Source organism: Neopsephotus bourkii, unplaced genomic scaffold (genome assembly GCF_033783945.1).
Source record: "Neopsephotus bourkii isolate Nb327-2 ecotype Australia unplaced genomic scaffold, CSIRO-AGI_Nbou_v1 NB_1792, whole genome shotgun sequence".
In the NCBI taxonomy this organism is placed as follows: domain Eukaryota; kingdom Metazoa; phylum Chordata; class Aves; order Psittaciformes; family Psittacidae; genus Neopsephotus; species Neopsephotus bourkii.
In genome coordinates, this window is record NW_026902266.1 from 5,011,230 (window position 1) to 5,031,286 (window position 20,057).

The window sequence follows — 20,057 nt, forward strand, 5'->3', positions numbered from 1 at the left end:
TCTTACCTTATTGTGACAGGTGGAAAAGACTTGGCTGTTGATGATGGAACATGTCTTTTCTGCCCATGCTTTACGATAAGGATTCTTGCTACAGGGGTCCACTACAAAGTATACATCCCCACAGAGAGGATTCTCTTTCCAAGAATTGACAAATTCCAGTTCATTTGATGCTACATACTTGCTTCGAGTTTCAAAATCATCCTTCATATTGCCATTGTAGTTCCCACACAAACCACATATAGTTTCCTAGATTAAATGAAAGCAGCAACATCAGTTCAGCAAGTTATAATTACTTGCTTTCCCTTTTGATTACTAATAATTTCCTATGCTTTAGTAGTGAATATGTTCTATAAATACTCTCTCATACATTCTTAGCATCTTGTGCATGGGTTTTGTTCATCACTGGATGAATGTGTTTCTCCAGTAAACTGTAAACTGTCCTCATTTAGAGATGAGATTCAAACATGCAGTTGTATAAAACACAAGCACTTAGCTCAAGAATTTCCTGAATGTAGTAGGGTAGTCACTTAAAAACCAACCTCTAGTGAGAAATCTCTGCTGTTTTGGAAATAAGGATGAAAAAGAACTATGCATCTATGAAAAACTTTTGCCATCACAGAGTCAAGGCAACCTTCATCAAATGTGCAGTTCAGTCTGAATTGAAGGATGGTCTACTGGCCATGTTATTCTGCAATACCTGTGTTTCTCTGGAGATTTTGATGAAGAAGTTCATGTGCTTATTCCAGATAAGAGTCATGTTGTATTTTCCTGGGATAATGACATCAAACATCAGATGAAGAGCGTTCTTTTTGACATTATATTGTACTCCGGGATTTTCTCCAGATACAGTGAAGGTTTCATCTCGCAGTATGAATGTCAAATTCTGAAATAAAATGCATCTATTTATCTGGACATTATAACTTACTCAGTTTCAGTATTACCCTTATTCTGTGTCATACTGTCAAAGATCAGATGCTATGGTACTACAACCTGTCTTGACATTCCTACTGTTAAAAAGTCATGGCAGCCAGGTGAAGTCCCGAAATGACTGGGAAAAGGGAAACATTGCACCCATTTTTAAAAAGGGTAGAAAGCAGGACCCTGAGAACAACCAGCCTGTCAACCTCACCTCTGTACCTGGGAGGATCATGGAACAGATCCTCTTAGAAGTCTATGTTAAGGCACATGGAAGACAGGGAGGTGGTTTGAGATAGCTGGCACGGCTTCACCAGCGGCAAGTCCTGCCTTCTATGATGGAGAGACTACATCAAGAGGACAAGGGAAGTACTATGGATGTCATCGATCTGGACTTCTGTATGGTCTTTGATACGGTCCCCCACTACATTCATCTCTCTAAATTGGAGATGATATGGATTTGGTGGATAAGGAATTGGCTGGCTGGTCACATCCAGAGAGTAGTGGTCAACAGCTCAAAGTCCAGATGGAGAACAGTGATGAGTGACGTCCCTCAGGCATCTGTACTGGGACCAGTAGAGTGTAATATCTTCATCAGTGACATACACAGTGGAATTGAGTGCACCCTCAGCAAGTTTGCTGATGACACCAAGCTTAATGGTGCAGTTGACATACCTGAGGGATAGGATGACATTCAGAGGGACCCTGACAAGCTCAAGAAGGGGGCCCATATGAACCTTATCAGATTCAGCAAGGCCAAGTGTAAGATCCTACACCTGGGTCAGGGCAACCCCCAGTATCAGTACAGGCTTGGCAGGGGAAATCTGCATCTTTGTACTGGCTTTCTGAATGGCTCCACATATGCAGGAAGTTTAGGGACTGAAACGTTGACATGTGAATTGAAGAAAAAAAAAGTGATGGCAATTCCTACTAAACCTGAAGTTCTAGTCATAGCACATCATTTTACTTCCAAGACATCACTTAAGATACAGCTAAAGCTTCCAAAGGGGCAGCAAACATGGGCTTAAAATAACTATTCAGCTGGATAAATAGCAGAATTAAAATCTTACCCCAAGGTAAATGCTAATGGATCTGGAGCATGTAACCCCTGATTTCCCACAGATGACATTCTCGGTAACAATTTTGAAAGAGGAAACCGGTCTATTAACACTGCAGCCATCCTAAAAAATCCAACAAAACAAATAACAAAAAGCAGAAAACCCCAAAAGTCTTCCAACTTAAAACAGAAATAAAAGTAAAGAAAGCTTAAAGTATCGTGACTGATTCTGCCTGTTTTGGGAGGTGATGACCTCTGATTTTTTATTCAAACTGACATCACTTCCCTAAAAGATATAATTAGCTGGTACAGAATAGGTATATATCAATGACTTTTTAAATATGTTATTAAATGTAAAATTGGTTGTAACTGCATGAGAAAAAAAATGTATTTTGAGAAGTCTCTTCATCTAACGTATTCAAATAAGCAGAAAATATAAAAACAAGTGTTTATAAAGATTCAAGGTTCTCTATTGAATATAGATGCATCCTAGGATATTTTCATTAGCCATTTAGATCAAGCTATTTTTTGATGCTGAGATACTGCCAAAATAAGCAGTAAGAGGCAGATTACCATAGCTAATATGTATTCACAGTTGCCATCAAACACAAAACGCTGTCCATCAAAAGTGGTGATGTGGCCTTCTCCATACAGATTACATGTTGAGGAACACACTGATTTCTTAACACATTTCCATTTGCCTTTTTTGCAAGTGCTGGGAGTAAGAAGAGAAACCATACTCAGATTTCAAAGAAATGCCACCTTAACCTGCTTCTTTTTATATACACACACTTTTACAGATAAAATAATCATTTAATTAACTTGTGTGCACTGTGACCAAGTTACAATTAATACAAGAACCATAAGTTATAGATTTTTTAGAAAATAAATTCATGATAAAGAAGAAATCTTAAGTCATTTTTGCTTTCTTTTTTCATGAAAGAATATAAAACTCATTTATTTTTGCTCTTACTGAGAACAGATGTCCCTGTCCTGTGTAGTTTGTATAGCAGTGTTTTTTTAATACTAGATTAGTAACTGGAAAGGAGAATAAAATACATTGAGAATGCTGCTAAAGAGATGGAAACAAACTTTTGGGGGGGATTTCTTTTCATCTATAGAAAAGAAGGATGATTGTGCTCTCATCTTTATTTAGGTGGAGTTGTTAATCTTTGACCTTACATAGTTTACAGTTACAGGCCCTACTGGATGCCCTTATTCCTGGATATGCATATGGCAGAAATTATCCCTGAAGCACATACCATGACTCTTTTATCTATGCATATAGACTGTAAGATACTAAGATTGTCTTTATCACCTTTGTGCTTTGTTACTGTATTTCTTCCATTCAGCTGTTGCCATTTCCTGCTCTCCTGTCAACTAGACACTGGAGTTGTACAGTTTAACGAAGCAGAGATTCCACAATGGAAAAATGTGTTTCTTACCAGATGTCACATTCAGTTTGGATCTGTTCACCTTTTCCATAAGCAAGACCACCATATTCACATGGACACTCCTCAGCTGGAACACACCTGCCATCTAGATTTTCATATAGCCCATCAGCACAGACACAGCCAGATTCACATTTAGTTGGTATCTGGTAAAGATCAACAGATTGTAACATGAAACGTGAGATGCATTTTATCTTGTGATATCTACGTGAATGGTGTCACGAGTGAGCCTGTGCTAAGTTCTAATTTTGACTTGATTTCAGTTTTGTGATTTTCTTCATACTAGTGTACTAGTTAACTAGTTTCACTGAAGTTCTATTATACCTGTTGTGTAAGGTATTAAACATACTTGAAGAGACTCCATCAGTACAACAGAAGTTTTTTTATACGAAGGAATTTTATTACAGTTCTTCCAATTACTCTGTTTCCTTAATGAAAATCCTATCAGAAGTCCACTAGCCTAAATCTCCTGCATCCTCTGACCATCAGCAACACATAGTTGGGAAAGAATAGAACATGAAGCATAAACTTCATGTTCTATCAATTTCCAGTGACATGCAGCTTATGTAGTACCTGAGCCAGAGATGATAGCCATGTAGCTAAGAACCCTTAATGGATTTTTATTCTATTGAATTAATCAAATTTAATTTGTTAATTTATGTACTTTAATTCCTTTAACCACTTCTTGACTATACGTAAATTTTTAGTGTCTAGTCTGTGGAAAGAAGTCTGGTGTTTAACTGTATCACGTTAGAAGAAATATCTCATTTCACTAGAAGGAACGTTAGAAGGAACATAGTAAAGTTCTAAATAACAACCAGAACATTCTTTCTCTCTCAAGAGGATAAATATCACAGAGCTCTGAAACTTACACATTCAATTCCAGTAGCAAGCATCTGACAGGTAGGGGCACATGCAGCTCCATACTTGTTTTCTAAACTATCAGAACATGATATATATTTCTTAGGAGCTTTGCAGCTTTCTAGGAAAAAGGAAGAAAAACAAACATGGCAGAGATTGTGAAGTAGCGATTTTGCAACATGGGGAAAAAGAATATGTTTCTAAGTAAACCATATCAGACCCATACCTGCAGGATTTTGAGGTCTGCCTGTGCAACTTAACCTTCCATTAACGCAGTAGCTGGGGAGGAGGAAAAAAGGCATTTCAATGCAATTCACTCCTAAGAAAGACATTCTAATTCTTTGTGAAGTGGCTTCATGTTTTTTGTCATTGGAAGTGTTTCATTTATGCTACTAGCTCCTCTGCGTCCTTCAAAATGGAATGAGTCAACTTGTCTTTTTACATTTTGTAGTATACAGTAACATCAGTTTTGAAAGTGAATAGTAAGCCATTCACTATTATGATGGCCTATCAAAGAATTCTTGAGGCTTGTATATAGCTGTCCATATGCTGCTGTTTGCTGTTGACAAAATCTCTTACCAGGAATAATCAGATCTTACGTATTATTTTCTACTTTTTCCCCTAATATTTCCAAGCTTAAGGTAAGTTAAATGCTTTTTATTCATTTAAGAATCTTTGTATTTTAAGAAAGGGCAAAAATGATTTCTTAAAAAACGGACCTTTAGTATTAAAAGTAAGGGAGAATGTACTGGAAATGAGTTAATTTTCTCTGTAGAAGCTTGATGGTGCTGTTTTCGATTTGTGACCAAAACACTGTTGATAACATGATGTTGTTTTAGTTATTGCTGAACAGGGTCAAGGCCTTCTCTGCTTCTCACACTGCCCCAAGAGTAAGCTGAGAGCAGACATAGTCAGGACAGCTGACCCAAACTGGCCAAAGAGAGATTCCATACTATACAACATCATGCTCAGCAGTTAAAGCACAGGTAAAGAAGGAGAAAGAAGGGATGTTCAGTTATGGTGCTTGTCTTCCCAAGTAACCATTATGTATGACAAATTCAAGTTTCCTGGAAATGTCTAAACATCTGCCTGCTGATGTTTAGCTTTAATTGTTCATGGTGCTTTGTTTATTAAATAAGCTTATTTTTGCTTATTAATAATAAAGAAAGTTACTGAACTGTCTGTCTCAACCCACAAATTTTCTTGCTTTTGCCCTTTTAATTCTCTTCTGCATCTAGCTGAAGTGGAGTGAGCAAGCAGCTATGTGGTACTTAGCTACTTACTGACATTAACCCTCAATAGAGACACATGAAGACCCCCTGCCTCCATTTTCAGTGTGTTAATCTTCAAACTTGACATACTTACCAGGTAATCCCACCAGTTATTATTGACTGGTCAGGCAAGATGTACTTTCTATCTTCTAAATAGCAAGGACAATAAGATTTACGAACACACTCATTCTTGTGGTTCAAGTACAGTCCTTGAGGACAGTGGCAGCCTTCAATAGGGATGTCAGTTGGATGACACTCCAGGGCTCGGTTTGAGAGTGACAAGCATGTCCTGTCACATGCCTGAGTGTGGTAGCTGAATGTCTGATTGCCAGTACAAGTAATAGCTGTTAAACAAGACAAGAGTGTATATTAAACTTAATTTACTTATCCTCTTCCTTGTGAAAGATAACTATGTTCATAATATGTTGCTTATATTGTGTCAACAGCTTCAATGCTTAATGCGTCCTATTGATTCTCTTCCTGTGGATGTGGAGCTCTAGAAAAAAATATTTCAGACCAGGTCTTAACCCCAACCATGTAGCTGGTTTGAAGTTTTATGAAGGTTAAATACCTTATTGCTCCTTTGTGCATCTTAGAATAAAACAATGCAAAGAGAAGCTTTGCAGAAATACCAATGTATTTCTGAGTAACTGAAAACTTTGCCTATGTCTAAGTTGCATAATAGCATATATCATCTGCAGATTTTTTCCTAGTTCTTTCTTATCTTAAGGTACAGTATAGCTTTGTTAATTTCTCTATTCCATCACTTAATTTTTAAGTGGTGGGAACATCCACATGCTCACCTTAGAGCATGAGTTATCTCACATAATCCTTTTTTGAAACAGACTACAGGGTATTGAGTAATTGGACATCTGTTATCCCATTTCTGCTTTTTCTCTCTGTTTTTTCTGTTCACTACTTTCCCCATTATTATTAAGATGATTTGGATGCTGTTTAGAATACTGCTTTACCATTTATGGTTTTTGCTGTGTTATGACACATTGGTGAAACCAGCAGCTCCTGGGAATATGGCTTTTAAACCTGCTGGTTGGCCGACTTGAGCAATAAGTAGTTATTTTCTAGTGACTGGCAAGTAGTTTTAAAATACGTTCTTGCTCTTATTCAGTTTCATCTAGGTGAATCAAATATGGGAATATTCTAAATGGAAACAGATAGACCTGCACGCATGCATTCACCTGATGGCAGACTATAATGAATTGGTTCAGTGACTTACTACAGTTGTCCATACTGTTTCTCCAGTTCTCAAGGATTAAACCCATTGAACTGCATGTTCGTGCATATGATCCCAGAGCAGAACAAATGTAAGGAAAGGTCTCTTCATAATTACAGGCTTGGTAGACACATCTCTGAAACCAAATACACGGAGAAAACTCTGTTACTAGGGAGCAGAAATTTTGAAGTGCTAAACCCTGGAGGTATTTAAAAGCTGTGCAGATCTCTTGTGGAGGCACATGGTTTAGCAGTAGGCAGTGTCAGGTTTACAGTTGGACTCTATGATCTTAAAGGTCTTTTCCAACCTAAATGATTCCAAGCTAACTTTCAAACGTAAGTCAGCAAAATACATATTATTGCATAATAACTGATGAAAAATATTGACATGAATAAAAAATACTTAGTACCTAAAAAATGCCTTTGTTTATCCACTGCTTTTCATTTTTAATTTTCAAAATGTTATGTGGAGATTCACAAGTAGAATGAGCTCAATTAAGCACATGGGAAAATCAATACTTTGCATATTTAAAGTTGTCAACATGGAGAAGTGAAGCATGTGCAAAAATACCTTCTGATTCATATGGACAGCACTGGTGCCTATTGGGGAATTTTAGTGTGGTGGAGGCGTGACTTTCAAAACCACAGTTCCTTAGCTTCTATGCGCTGCTGATCCAAATGAGCGGGATACTTTATATTAGGACGTTTTGGTTCATATTTGGACTCCCTCTGTACAACGTCTACCATAATTTCCTACCTTGTAGAAAGAAATAGGGTTCACCACAGCATGGCATTTCTCGAACACTGTACCCTTCTTGGTAAGAATGGAGCAATGAGTCTCAGCAGATATTTCTAGTGAAAGTAAAATGTGGACATTAAAGATAGGAAAAAGGAAAAATAAAAAGAATTTGAAAAAAAAAAAGTCCGGACACACCACTCTAGCTGAGCTTTTGGCAATGATGAACAAAAGGCAGCTTCTTAGCTTGTTAGTTTGCAGACTATACTTTAGACTATACTTTTGCTCAAACAGCTCAGTAGAGCTTTTTGTTTTGTTAAACCAATAGCAATAGAGACTTGAAAAGGCAAAAATTTCATTCACAGCACTTCGGAGCAAGACTAAGACATCCATGGACACTGCAATTTCACTGGAATATCACCAAATGCCTCTCATTCATAATCTCAATCCCAGATCTCTATATCTATACTACATAAGCATATATACTAGATAGGCTGAGAAAGTTGGGGCTGTTCAGCCTGGAAAAGAGAAGGCTGCATGGAGACCTCATAGCAGCTTTCCAGTATCTGAAGGGGGCCTATAAGGATGATGGAGAGGGACTCTTCAGTAGGGACTGTAGTGACAGGACAAGGGGCAACGGGTAAAAACTTAAACAGGGGAAGTTCAGATTAGATATAAGGAAGAAGTTCTTTTCTGTTAGGGTGGTGAGGCACTGGAATGGGTTGCCCAAGAAGGTTGTGAATGCTCCATCACTGGCGGTGTTCAAGGCCAGGTTGGACAGAGCCTTGGGTGACATGGTTTAGTGGGAGGTGTTCCTGCCCATGGCAGGGGGGTTGGAACTTGATGATCTTAAGGTCCTTTCCAACCCTAACTATTCTATGATTCTATGTATCCTAGACATCAGAAATGTCTTGTTAGTGACAGAATTTGTGATGTTCAATTGTCTCAGTCTCTGCTTCTCTTAAACTCTCTCATTCCCTTGGTATGAGCTTATGGAAGAGTCAGACAAAGCTGGCTGGAGAGATCAGTTACAACAGGGTCATCTACTTACTGTTCAGTTGACTCAAAGCACAAGGGTCAGTATCTCTCTCTAAAGCAGGATGGCAATTTCCTGCCCTCCAGGAATCTACAAACAAGGAGGCTGTCCCTTCAGTGATATCCATGCTAGTCATGAAGTCATCTGTAGTGTCTCCATTGTAATTGCCACACAAACCTAGTAACATTAGAAATGCAAGGGATGGGGGGAAATTAAATCATGTACACAATGGTCTATGCTTCATTCTATAATAGTGAGAAAATGGATTCAAAAGTTCTATATGGAGTGTCAATGAATACTATCGGTCAAGCAGCCAGAGAAAGAATCTTGATTATCTACACAGGCACTGAGCCTCTGCCTCTTCAACTTAAGACTGCCCACTTCAATGACAAATTCATAGAGAAGTTTTTGTCTTGTTTTTAGAAAAAAAGGCTTTTTTGGTGTTTTTAAATCAAGTGAAAGAGAAAGGTCATGAAATACTTTTGCAGTTACACATTTTCTTATGTATATAATATCTGTAAAGACAAAGAATATACATTTAGACTCTTTTAAATGCCAAAGCCTCTCTGTAATTCCCCACAGACAATTAGAATGCAGGAGATGCCTTTGTGGCTAACATTGCTGTCTAATAAAAATAAACACCTCCATCAGGTGCTGAGAAGCTTTTAAATTACTAGGCTCATTGTCTTTACAGTGATCATGTACTGTGTTCAAAGAACCACATGCTCCAAGATGTAGAGACCACACAGACCAGTTTATTGCCTGTTCTTGTGAAGTAAAGCACATATTGAAAAAAGCACACATAAAACATGTGAAGTATTATACTACATGAAAAATGTCACCTATCTAATTTTTTTATTTCAAAGTTACTAGCAAAAGAAATATATTAATTTCTTAAAATTGCTTTCAAAATTGCATTCCCTACATTTTTCTCCTTCACATGGGGACCAGATTTCTTACCTAGAGTTCTGTCTTTGAATTGTGGTCCAACTTTAACATAGGCCTGGAAAACAGGTGACGTTTGAACTACAAGTTCCAGCCCGAAGGTTGTATACATTTGAATGTACATCGAGGACTGTCTGAAAATAGTGATGTCTCCTAAAAGAACAAGGAAATATAGAAACAGAAATTTGGATGCATAGAATATTGCAAAGTAATTATTTCAATGCGTATGTAAGTATTCTAGCATTCTATGAGTCACCTTCTTCCACACACAACTCTCCATAGATGGACAGATGCAATGTGAAAGATTTTAAGCTTCCTCTAAAAACTCTGCTACTGGCAATTGTGAGAGAAGAGATGCTGGGCTGTGTAAAACAGACATTTAATGTAATTTGGATTTTACATATATTCCCATTTCTTTACCTGATCTGTAAGGTAGCCGCTTAAGTTCATCATCGTCAGTAAGGAGCTCATTCTGAGAAATCACAATTTTATCCTGTAAGAAAAGGACATGGAACCAGAAGTACTTATCTGTGCTGATGGTATTCATATGTTCTTTAACTGAAGCAACTGTATTGTCAATAACTTATATAATAGGAAAACACTGACTCAAGCTTTTTCTCATGTTATCCCACATTGCTTTCAGTTTTCACTTTGAAAATACTCTAACTTCTTGAGCTGATGTATCAGCTGAGATCTTTATTATGTACGTATGAAGTGGAACATATCTTTAGTACCTGTCCCTTAAATTTTTTCAGTTCTGGCTACCAGCAATGATTTTAAGTATCTATTTTGCTAATCTGGTTACTGAAATGCTAGAGAGAACCTGTGGAGGGAATACTTACCTTTGTAGACAGGTAAATTACAGCACTAAGTGATGTCTCAGAATGAGAATAACCAGACTTTTCATATACAGCCATTAGAGTTCCATTGTGTGGCAGGCTGGGACTCTGGAGGGAAATAGTGAAAAGGGAAGTCTGTGTCAGCATAACAATGATTTGTAGAATAAATCTATGTCATAGGATGACCTCAGTTTGTGTTCCAATAGGAAACCAAAGACAGATTCAAATATGTCCATTTGACATTGTATATTTCTAGACTGCAGGGAATTACCTTCATAAGAACGTAAGTGCAAACCCCATGGAACCTGTATGATCTAGAATCAAATGTGGTAACAAAGGAGCCTCCTTCCAGTGAACACCTTCCAGGGCAGGGCAAGTCTTCGCAGTTCCATTGACCCATTGTACATTTACTAAGGAAAACAAGAAATTCTGTGTGAGTTTATTCTCATACTAAGGCACTATTACCAGCAGAGGATTTGATCCTTATGTCTGGAATTTTTGCTGTAGCTGATCAATACGCAAAATGGGTTAGTGAACACAGTGTAACATACATGTAGATTATGAAATTTTATTTCCACCTTTTTGAAATTTCTTTTTTTACCCTCCAAAAACTCAAGCTACTTCCTAGTAATAGGAGATGTCATTTGTTTCACTTTTCCCCTTACGCTTTCACTGCTTTTCTTTCTGTATGATTATCAGCTGAAGTTGTTCATCTTAATCGAAAGTTGCTGAACTCTCGTATGTATTGTCAGTAAACTTTCCTGAATAGATCGATCATGAGAAGTGTTCATTGTTACAATTCTGATAATCAAATTGCATTATTTATTCTTCTACTTATTAGAATTATGGTATCAAGAGATGTAACACAAAAAAAATTATTCCAATTAAAAAATAATTAAAAATTAAAAAAAAAACTTGTCAGAATTATTTACCACTGCAAAACAGAAATTTTGTTTTTCGACTTGGTATCAGAAACTCTGAGATTGCGAGGAAGAAACTGAAAACACTGGGTATTTGTTTTGTACTAATTTTATTTCCACTTTCATAAAGGAGATAAAAATGCTACTGTTTTGTGTGGCCTAAAGGAGCATTTATATTTGTAGAGATTAATCTGGAATGAGACATGTACATCTTCAATTACAAATATATGATTTGTGACATTCCAAGAAGGTGGCCTTGGAGATGGTATGAAATCTTTGCAGCTCTGGTAAGTTAAGCTAAATCTTTCAATTGCTTGGTGAGGATGCTCTTTATCCTCTCATGAAAGTACCTGTTGCTACTCACCAGGTCCTACATGCTGCTTTCATTGTCTCACCAGGAGCATATGTTTTCCCATTTAGTGTACATGGACATTGCTTAATGTGAACACATGTTCGATTCTTTGAGATGTCATCAAGAACTGTTCCTGCCAAAGATGGTAAACAAAATAATAAATACTTCTCCATATCCTCACTTAGCACTAAAGATAATATAGCTTGAATGCTTTCCTAACTTAGCTTGAGAATGCTATTCTTGCACAGTCAGTGCCCATACTTAGAGATGTAATGTACAGGGCATTTTCTCTTAATTAAAATAAAACCGACTCTTTCCAAGTGATAACAACATTTGGCTACTTTGTTATATGAAAGTGCAGACAATTGTCTTTATTTGAAATTTTAATTTAACTTGAAATAAGAGTGTGAATGTAATTTTTTCAAATTTTATACTTTGCTGTAAGACTAATTAAATTGGAAATTTTGAAGAATGGACACCTTCTTTTTCCTAGAGTACTAAGTCTAGCTTTAAATATGTAGCTCAGAACAAATTACTTTTGACTACTCTAAAATGGTTATGATATTGATGTAAATACCCACAGCACAATAACCTTGGAAGACAGTTCTGAAATTTCAAGAAACATTGCAAACGATAGTCAATACTTTTTTTTTTTTTCAGGAAATTAATCTTAAACTACTTTAAAGGGATTTTACTAAATGCCCACACTATTGAAAAAATTCTCTGAGGTATGCTACCTGTTGCTGGTGGCCTGAAATGCTGGACACCTCTTTAGGGTAAGAAATTAATTAAATCTTACTCAATGTATATTACAGCACAGAATTTCAAAAAGGCAGCATATAATAATCCCATCACGTATTGAGGTCTTGTAAGAAGAATGCTTTCCCAATCTGTTCTTGTAAATAGTAATCAAGAACCTTTAAGGACCATGACTACTCAAGACTTCAGTTATGTTACATGAAAAATGGAAGTTCTAGCAACACAATGCCCTGAAATGCACTGCTAGTTCATTATTAAGAAGTCTATTACACTTAACTGGATATATGCCAGAAACATTTGTATGTGCCATCTAAGATATGATGAATACAGAAATGATACCTTCTGGACAAAAGCAACCATAGGTACAGTGACTGGAACAGCTGTACTCTGGGTTGGAACAGGTTTTAATACATGGAGAACCACATTCCTCATAGATTTGGTTAGCAGAACATTTTCCCACAGCTGCAACAAACAGCGAAAGCGTTAGGATTTTAAAGTGTAAACACAGATCTCATCTACCACCTAGGATGGAGAAGATCTTGTGATTACTGGCACTAATGTTCTCTTATCCTGCTTTAATACTCAGTTCAACATTTGAATATTCATCATTACCACCATATTCACTCTAGCTTTTATTCATTCTTCATCCCTATTTATTAGAAACTCCTTTCAGAAGCTTGAAGAATGGCAAGCAGGCTGTACTGCAGTCTAGTAAACTACTACAAACCAGATTTTCCATAGTACTTGAAGAATTTAAAGAATACAACTCTTCATCTTCTATATAGCTCCTGCTTCTCAGACATCATCTGCTTTTCAGAATGCAGCTACCTAGAAATCTTAATATATGGAACATAGAACATATATAAATGTGATAAATTCAATCTTACCTGAAAGAGTAAAAACAAGTGAGGTAGGGAAACAGAGGCAGTTAGAGATGAGGCTGACAAAGAAACAATAAGGACTAAAAAATTCATTACCTTTGCTTATTTGGCATTGATTTACAAATTCTTAAATTCTTAAATTTTGATATGAGCTGCATCTCTGGTAATTTAATGTGTGAATTGGTTTAGAAGTAACCTAAACTTAAGTCACTTTTGACTTTCTTTTTGTGATAAACAAATTCTCTTATAAAACAATGAATCCTGCTACATAGCACTGACTAGAGACTGAGGTTTCACATTGATTTAGAAGGACTGCAAGAAAATTAATCAGAATTTTGATAGTAAATAGGCACTTGAAAGAAAAGTGTGTCTAATCATGTACAGCTTGGAGAGTAATAGAAGATTTGCTTCTTATTTTTTTCCAATCATTAGATATAACTAAAAAGGTCAAGCATCTGAAAATGGACTACTGAAAATCTCCTGTGAATAAAAGGGGCTATGGCAATTGTTAGCAAAAGAGGTTCAAAGACTTCAGAGGCCCTTTAAAAGCTTTTTCCTTTGAAATTTCCACGCTCTCCTTCTTAAGACTTTACCAAAAAACAGTGTTACTCTTAAGAAAATAATATGATTCAAGACATTAGAGACAGTTTATTTCATTATCACTTCATCCTCATTATTACACAGAGTGTGTAAGATATAGCAAGGTTAAGTAAAATCTCCTATGAATAAAATGATTGAACTTACAGCAGAAGTTTTCAGTTCTCCAGTTGAATACCATTTGATGGGACATAGCACACTGCCTTGAATACTCTGACAGTGTAGGGCAAGTGCAATTCTTTTGTCCTGGTTCACTGCAGTCCTGCATATCAAGCTGGCAACGAATGACAAACCCATCCTTTGGCACACTGCAGGTTGGTGATACCAAGTTAAGTAGCTGAGAGCAGATCATGGCCTAAATAAAAAGAAAATTGTTCTTAGTAGTGGTTTCACCATGTGAAAACCACAATATAACATCATTGCTAGTTATGATTTTCTTGTTGGTTTCTTTTCTGTTTTCCCCTGAAGTTTAGTAATATGTATCCGACTTAAAATGCATGAGAAATTCATAAATAGAAGGGAATATAAATCCACTGTATAACTGAAGGATTTGATGTGCTGAATTAGTTCCACTTCTCATTAAGTTGAAAATGAATTAATTCCTTCTGTACTATCAATCCCCCTAAAAGTGGCTGAGAACACTACAGGCAGGGAGTATGTCATCTCATAGAGATTCAGCTCCAGAACAGACATCCCCAGTGTGACAACGTTTGTTCCTCTGTGAGCAAACTTTTGATATGTTTGTGTTGCCTATCACATTGCTCACTGCAGTGTAAGGCCTCAAAGAGAAAAAAATGTAAAAAGATTAAACCTGCCAGGCAACAGAAGTTCTTCACCAGATCAAAGTAATTTTTCAATGTGAATACAAGTAATATTTACAACCCGCTTCTTCAATAAAGTATCTTCTTCACATGACCCACAGAAATTCCTGTCCTTTATTCTTGCTCTTCTTGCAGAAGGGATGTCACAAAACTAATGTTTCTGTTTTTCTGTTCTGGGAAAAGGAGAATCTCAGGCTGGACAGGGCTTTGAGCAACCTCATCTAGGGGAGGGTGACCCTGCTCACAGCAGGGGGTTGGAACTAAATGATCTTTAAGGTCCTCTCCAACACCAACCATTCTATGAATCTATGAATTCCAGCTATCTCTTCCTCTGTAGTGTGAAACCATAACTTTTTAGCAACAGGAATGGTTTCTATGTTCTAACTAAGAGATTCTTGGGTTGCTAGATAAGTAAGATGAAAGTGTTAAGGCAAAAAGAAGAAAGTCTCCTATTTTAAGAGAAATTTTTTAAGAATTCTGTAATTACTAGTAACCTGTATACTATATACAAGTAAATGAGAATTGCAAAGTAAGATCATATTCTTGTGAAGAGATACAAACAGAACCAAAGAACATGATCACTCTATGTAAAATTAAATGCCTTACAGAGAATAGCAGTGAGTATTTGCCATTAGATATATGGTGTCTTTATGACTTCCTAGGTAGAAAAAATAATAAGTGAGAGAAATTGTGCAGTTTCCATTTCCTCAGCCTGGTAGGTCTATGCAGGATATACTCCAAACCAACCAGGACATTGGCCTGGAAAACCTGCTCTAGCTGACCCTACTTGAGCAGAGGGGTCTGACTAGGTGATCTGAAGAGATCCCTTCTAAGCTAAACCACTCTATGATTCTGTAAAATCTGTGTGGGAATGCAAAATCTGTGTGGAAATGTTTGGTAAAACAACAGGATCATCCTAATTAGGATTATCAATATGTTATAGGTATTCTTGAATGTTTCAAGTCTGTACAGCTTATAACATCAGGTCTCTTGTTATTTAATTAGAAGTTCTTTGAGTGGTTCAAAAAATTTCCTGTGATGACTTGCATGAAATTTCAGAAAGCTGTGGGCTAAGCGCTCTTAGGTTTAGATGAATGATACAAATGCAGCCTCAAAAATGCCCAAGGACTTTTTTCAAAATGTATTTTAGAAGAAGAACTCCTTTCTTATGTCATTCTATACAAATTTTGACATTACCCATTTTCATGGAAGTCAGTTTTACGAAATCACTGCCTCTCCATTACTGGTTTCTGTCTTTCTACCTCTGTTAAGAATCATGCTGTAGAAAATCAAAGAAGATCTTTCTTACATATTTTTTGTGAGGAACAGGGGAAATTGATATCTCCTCAGACAGGCAGATCTCCGATGGATCATCCATTTTTTGTAATGCAGCAAATTTATATGTATCCAGCAATTTACCTGTAAATTGAACATTTGTATTTTGTCAGGCAAAAGCCCACATGGACATTATTTGTTTATTGCTGTGATGTAGCAAAACTCAGATTCTACTCTTTGACTATGAAATATCCTACTGATTAGTCTACCTGATAAATAACTACCTGTTTTGCCCTTTAAACGGAGTCTATTGAGTAAAGCATACTTTTTTATCACCTTGATGGTTTCTCTGAGCCAGATGAGAAAATGAACATGAGCTGGCAGTGAACGCTTGCAGCCCAGAAAGTCAACCATATCCTGGGCTGCATCAAAAGGAGTGTGACCAGCAGGTCGAAGGAGGTGATCCTGCCCCTTTATTCTGCTCTCCTGAGACCTCACTTGGAGTACTGTGCACAGTTCTGGTGTCCTCAACATAAAAAGGACATGGATCTGTTGGAACAAGTCCAGAGGAGGGCCATAATGATAATCAGGGGACTGGAGCACCTCCCGTATGAAGATAGGCTGAGAAAGTTGGGGCTGTTCAGCCTGGAGAAGAGAAGGCTGTGTGGAGACCTCATAGCAGCTTTCCAGTATCTGAAGGGGGCATACAGGGATGCTGGGGATGGACTCTTCATTAGGGACTGTAGTGACAGGACAAGGGGTAATGGGTTAAAAGTTAAACAGGGGAAGTTTAGATTGGATATAAGGAGGAAATTCTTTCCTGTTAGGGTGGTGAGGCACTGGAATAGGTTGCCCAAGGAGGTTGTGAATGCTCCATCCCTGGCAGTGTTCAAGGCCAGGTTGGACGAGGCCTTGGGTGATACGGTATACAGCGAGGTGTCCCTGCCCATGGCAGGGGGGGGATGAACTTGATGATCTTAAGGTCCTTTCCAACCCTAACTATTCTATGATTCTACATCATATCTACTAACTTACATGATGCCAGCTGGTACTGTTTTCCTGCCAGCTGTGTTATCTTTCACCAGCTGTTAATTAATGCCTCTTCTCCTCATCCCCATTCTAATATCTTCTATTACATGTAGGGCTAAACTCATCACAACCCCAAAAATACTGTATACTTTTTAGAATTCTGTGATGTGTCAGGTGTCCTGTCTCTGCTTACTCCCAGCTTCCCCTCCTCCCTGGCAGAGCATGAGGCTCACAAAGTCCTTGGCCAAACGAAAACATCATTGTTATCAGCTCTGTTCCCAGTCCGAAAGTCAAAACAGAGCACTGCACCAGCTGCCAAGGAGAAAAATGACTGCTACTGCTAAACCCAGGACACTAGAAAACTGCATCTGGCAGTGTAGATCTGAGATTAGTCTACTGTGCAGTTTAATGCCCCTACACTGGCACTGGAGTTCCGAGTAGCAGTGTGCTTTTAAAGTTAATCTTCTGAACATTCCCACTTCGTGTAATTTTATTTCCATTGTTGAGTTCCTTTAACATGAAAAATAAAGCAGAAGATGTGCTCCAAGAGCATGTGTAATGATCTCCCAGTGATAATGGGCATTAGTTCAGCAGATTAGAGTGACTGTGAAGTGAACCCCCCAAACTACATAGAATGCTGATGTCAAGTCCTTGCACCAACTATTTTGTTCTAAAGATCCATCCTTACTGGGAAATGCTACTTGTTAATGTTCTTGTCCACTATGTTTTTTTTATTGTAGCCTGATTCTTACTTCTGCCTAATGTAATTATTTCACTTACTGTGGCTTGCTATACAACTAGACTGCTCTGAAAGTTAGGGGAGAGAGTAGTCCTTATCACAGTTTTCTGAAATATAAGATTTCTTACCACTTGTCTGAGGAACCCACAATAATATCATCATACTAAATTATACTGTGTAGCATAATCAAATGACAAGTATGTTGGTGACATATAGGTGTGCTTTACTCAATTCTGAAAAACTTGAGTGAGCAGTTAGAGAAAAGTTACTACAGTATTCAGCTTCCACCTTGACTCAGTTTAACTATCTCTCCTTCCATGCACTATGTCCTTAGAGTTTACCTTCACTCACAAATTCATTCAATTCATAACCATCATAATTTCCACACATTCCACAGGTTTTCCCCATATATTTTTTTTCAGTCAAAACCTAAAAAAAAGCAAAGCAACATATTTAAAAGGATCACCCTAACTAAAAATTATCTATAAAGCATTACTTTTCTCAAACACATTCAGTTCAAGGATCCAATTAAAGGTGATACTTCTCATTAATTTCAGTGACTTGGCTAGAAGAAACATTTTGGAAGCAGTAACTTCTTTTACCAAATAGGCAAGTAGTGATTGTTGTGATTTTTTTAATTTAGGAAAAGAATAAAAGACATTTGCAGAGATTTGAAGGGAAAGATATTCTAAGGAACCAGAAAAAATAGAAAAGGAAATGATGCTGTTTCCTTGCTCATATCTTTGTTGATAGAGCATGAATTTCAGGTTCACTGTCTTAAGAAGTTGAAAGTTATAGAAAGAATAACTGGTTTCAGAAGGTTATTCAATTATTTACTGCTCTAGAGAATAAAGTGGTTATTCTACTACTGGCTACAATCAATGTAATTTTATAAAAACCTTACATCAGAGGAAATAATTTGATTGTAGGTAGGATATAGTGCATACCGATTACAGTAGCATTTCCTGTTACATGTGTGATAGCAATGTTGATAAATCTCCCATACAACCTCTCACACAACAATCTCTCCATTTTAGCATAGAATTCAGTGTCTTTTGTGGCAGGGAGACTTTGTGATTTCTCACACTGAGGAAATGTATCCACTTCTCTAAAATATATCAGTCATTTTGGAGGGAAAACATGACAAGATTTAGAAAAAGAAGAAAAAAAAAAAAAGAGCTGGTAAAAGCACCATATGTTTGAAAAAAAAAAAAAAAGACGTGGGGGGGAAGCACAGTAGAAACGACAAGATTAAGACATACACTATGCATAAAGAAATTCTAAACAACTTTAAATAATTTCAACAGCCCTTTAGCAAAACACTGTAGCTGCTGGAATAGCTTGAGGAAAGTTTAAAATTTGCGAAAGCACCCACAAATCTCAACATTGGTGGCTTTAGTTACATACCAAAGCTGGAAGTTAAAGGAACATGCAGATATAAAAAGCCAAGATGTTTTTTTCAAGGTGAATGGATGACACAGGAAAAGAATAAATATCCAAATAGTAAACACATGCAAAAAGCACCCATTAAGTTTAAAGACATCTTCTCATTCCAGTAAATCAGTGAGCATTTTCTCTTCTGCTTTATGAGAACATTTTACTAACCATGAGATAGTCATCATTGTTCCACATGACAACTAGCTCCATCTCCATCAGTCTGGCCACCAGACGAATGCTGCGTCCATAAGGTGCTATTTGAATTCCATTGCTGGTGTAAGGCAACTTAATGACACTGTAATAATGCAAGAAGAGAAACTGACCATCTCATACCATTATTAAGCAGGTATTAGTTATCTTTTCTGGATCTAATACATATATAATCTGAGTACTTGCAGCAACATAAAATAGATCTTTTTCCTTTGTAATTGTAGCATTTCAAGATACATTAAAATTTCTCTTGACTGAAAAATCAGTGTCAACAGTTTCATAGAAGAATCTCAAGGAGACAGTTGCATAGTCAGTATACTAGTGAAAATGTTTGCACAGAACTTGGCATCTTCACTTGGTTTGGTTTTATTAACGTATAGGTAAGGTATATGTTTCAAGAACTTGTAACAGTACAGTTTGTGTGGTAGTATTATTTTGATTACCCTGAAAAGCTTACAGGCTGTTAATATAGGAACTATTGCTGTAACTGAAACCTGACAAGGTTAGAGAAACACATTATGGGAATGTTGCAGCAAATTAGGTTTTCATCCTTGCAGCTGAATTCTAGTGCTACAAACTAACAACATTAAAGACAAAGTATATTTTGCTAAATAGTCAGTAAGCATGTGATATAATCATAGAAAAGTTGGTTGGAAAGGACCTTCTGAAGTTGCCCAGGCCAGACTTCTACCTGAA

General features: G+C 37.0%; 1 protein-coding gene across 1 annotated transcript in view; it reads right to left on the reverse strand.

The window, feature by feature from the left end:
* The window catches only part of MUC6 (mucin 6, oligomeric mucus/gel-forming), a 69,216-nt gene that overhangs the window by 20,578 nt on the left and 28,581 nt on the right, over positions 1 to 20,057 (reverse strand). Inside the window, exons 7-27 of the mRNA XM_061380416.1 lie at positions 19,320 to 19,446; positions 18,056 to 18,143; positions 15,981 to 16,090; positions 13,998 to 14,205; positions 12,712 to 12,834; positions 11,626 to 11,746; positions 10,613 to 10,751; positions 10,345 to 10,449; positions 9,923 to 9,995; positions 9,518 to 9,655; positions 8,573 to 8,734; positions 7,543 to 7,637; positions 6,790 to 6,922; positions 5,650 to 5,899; positions 4,511 to 4,563; positions 4,296 to 4,405; positions 3,418 to 3,569; positions 2,546 to 2,687; positions 1,986 to 2,096; positions 698 to 883; positions 7 to 246 (exon numbers count right to left, since the gene is read on the reverse strand). Of these exons, the coding sequence (XP_061236400.1) occupies positions 7 to 246; positions 698 to 883; positions 1,986 to 2,096; positions 2,546 to 2,687; positions 3,418 to 3,569; positions 4,296 to 4,405; positions 4,511 to 4,563; positions 5,650 to 5,899; positions 6,790 to 6,922; positions 7,543 to 7,637; positions 8,573 to 8,734; positions 9,518 to 9,655; positions 9,923 to 9,995; positions 10,345 to 10,449; positions 10,613 to 10,751; positions 11,626 to 11,746; positions 12,712 to 12,834; positions 13,998 to 14,205; positions 15,981 to 16,090; positions 18,056 to 18,143; positions 19,320 to 19,446 (2,866 nt within the window). The remainder of the gene's footprint in view (positions 1 to 6; positions 247 to 697; positions 884 to 1,985; positions 2,097 to 2,545; positions 2,688 to 3,417; positions 3,570 to 4,295; positions 4,406 to 4,510; positions 4,564 to 5,649; positions 5,900 to 6,789; positions 6,923 to 7,542; positions 7,638 to 8,572; positions 8,735 to 9,517; positions 9,656 to 9,922; positions 9,996 to 10,344; positions 10,450 to 10,612; positions 10,752 to 11,625; positions 11,747 to 12,711; positions 12,835 to 13,997; positions 14,206 to 15,980; positions 16,091 to 18,055; positions 18,144 to 19,319; positions 19,447 to 20,057) is intronic.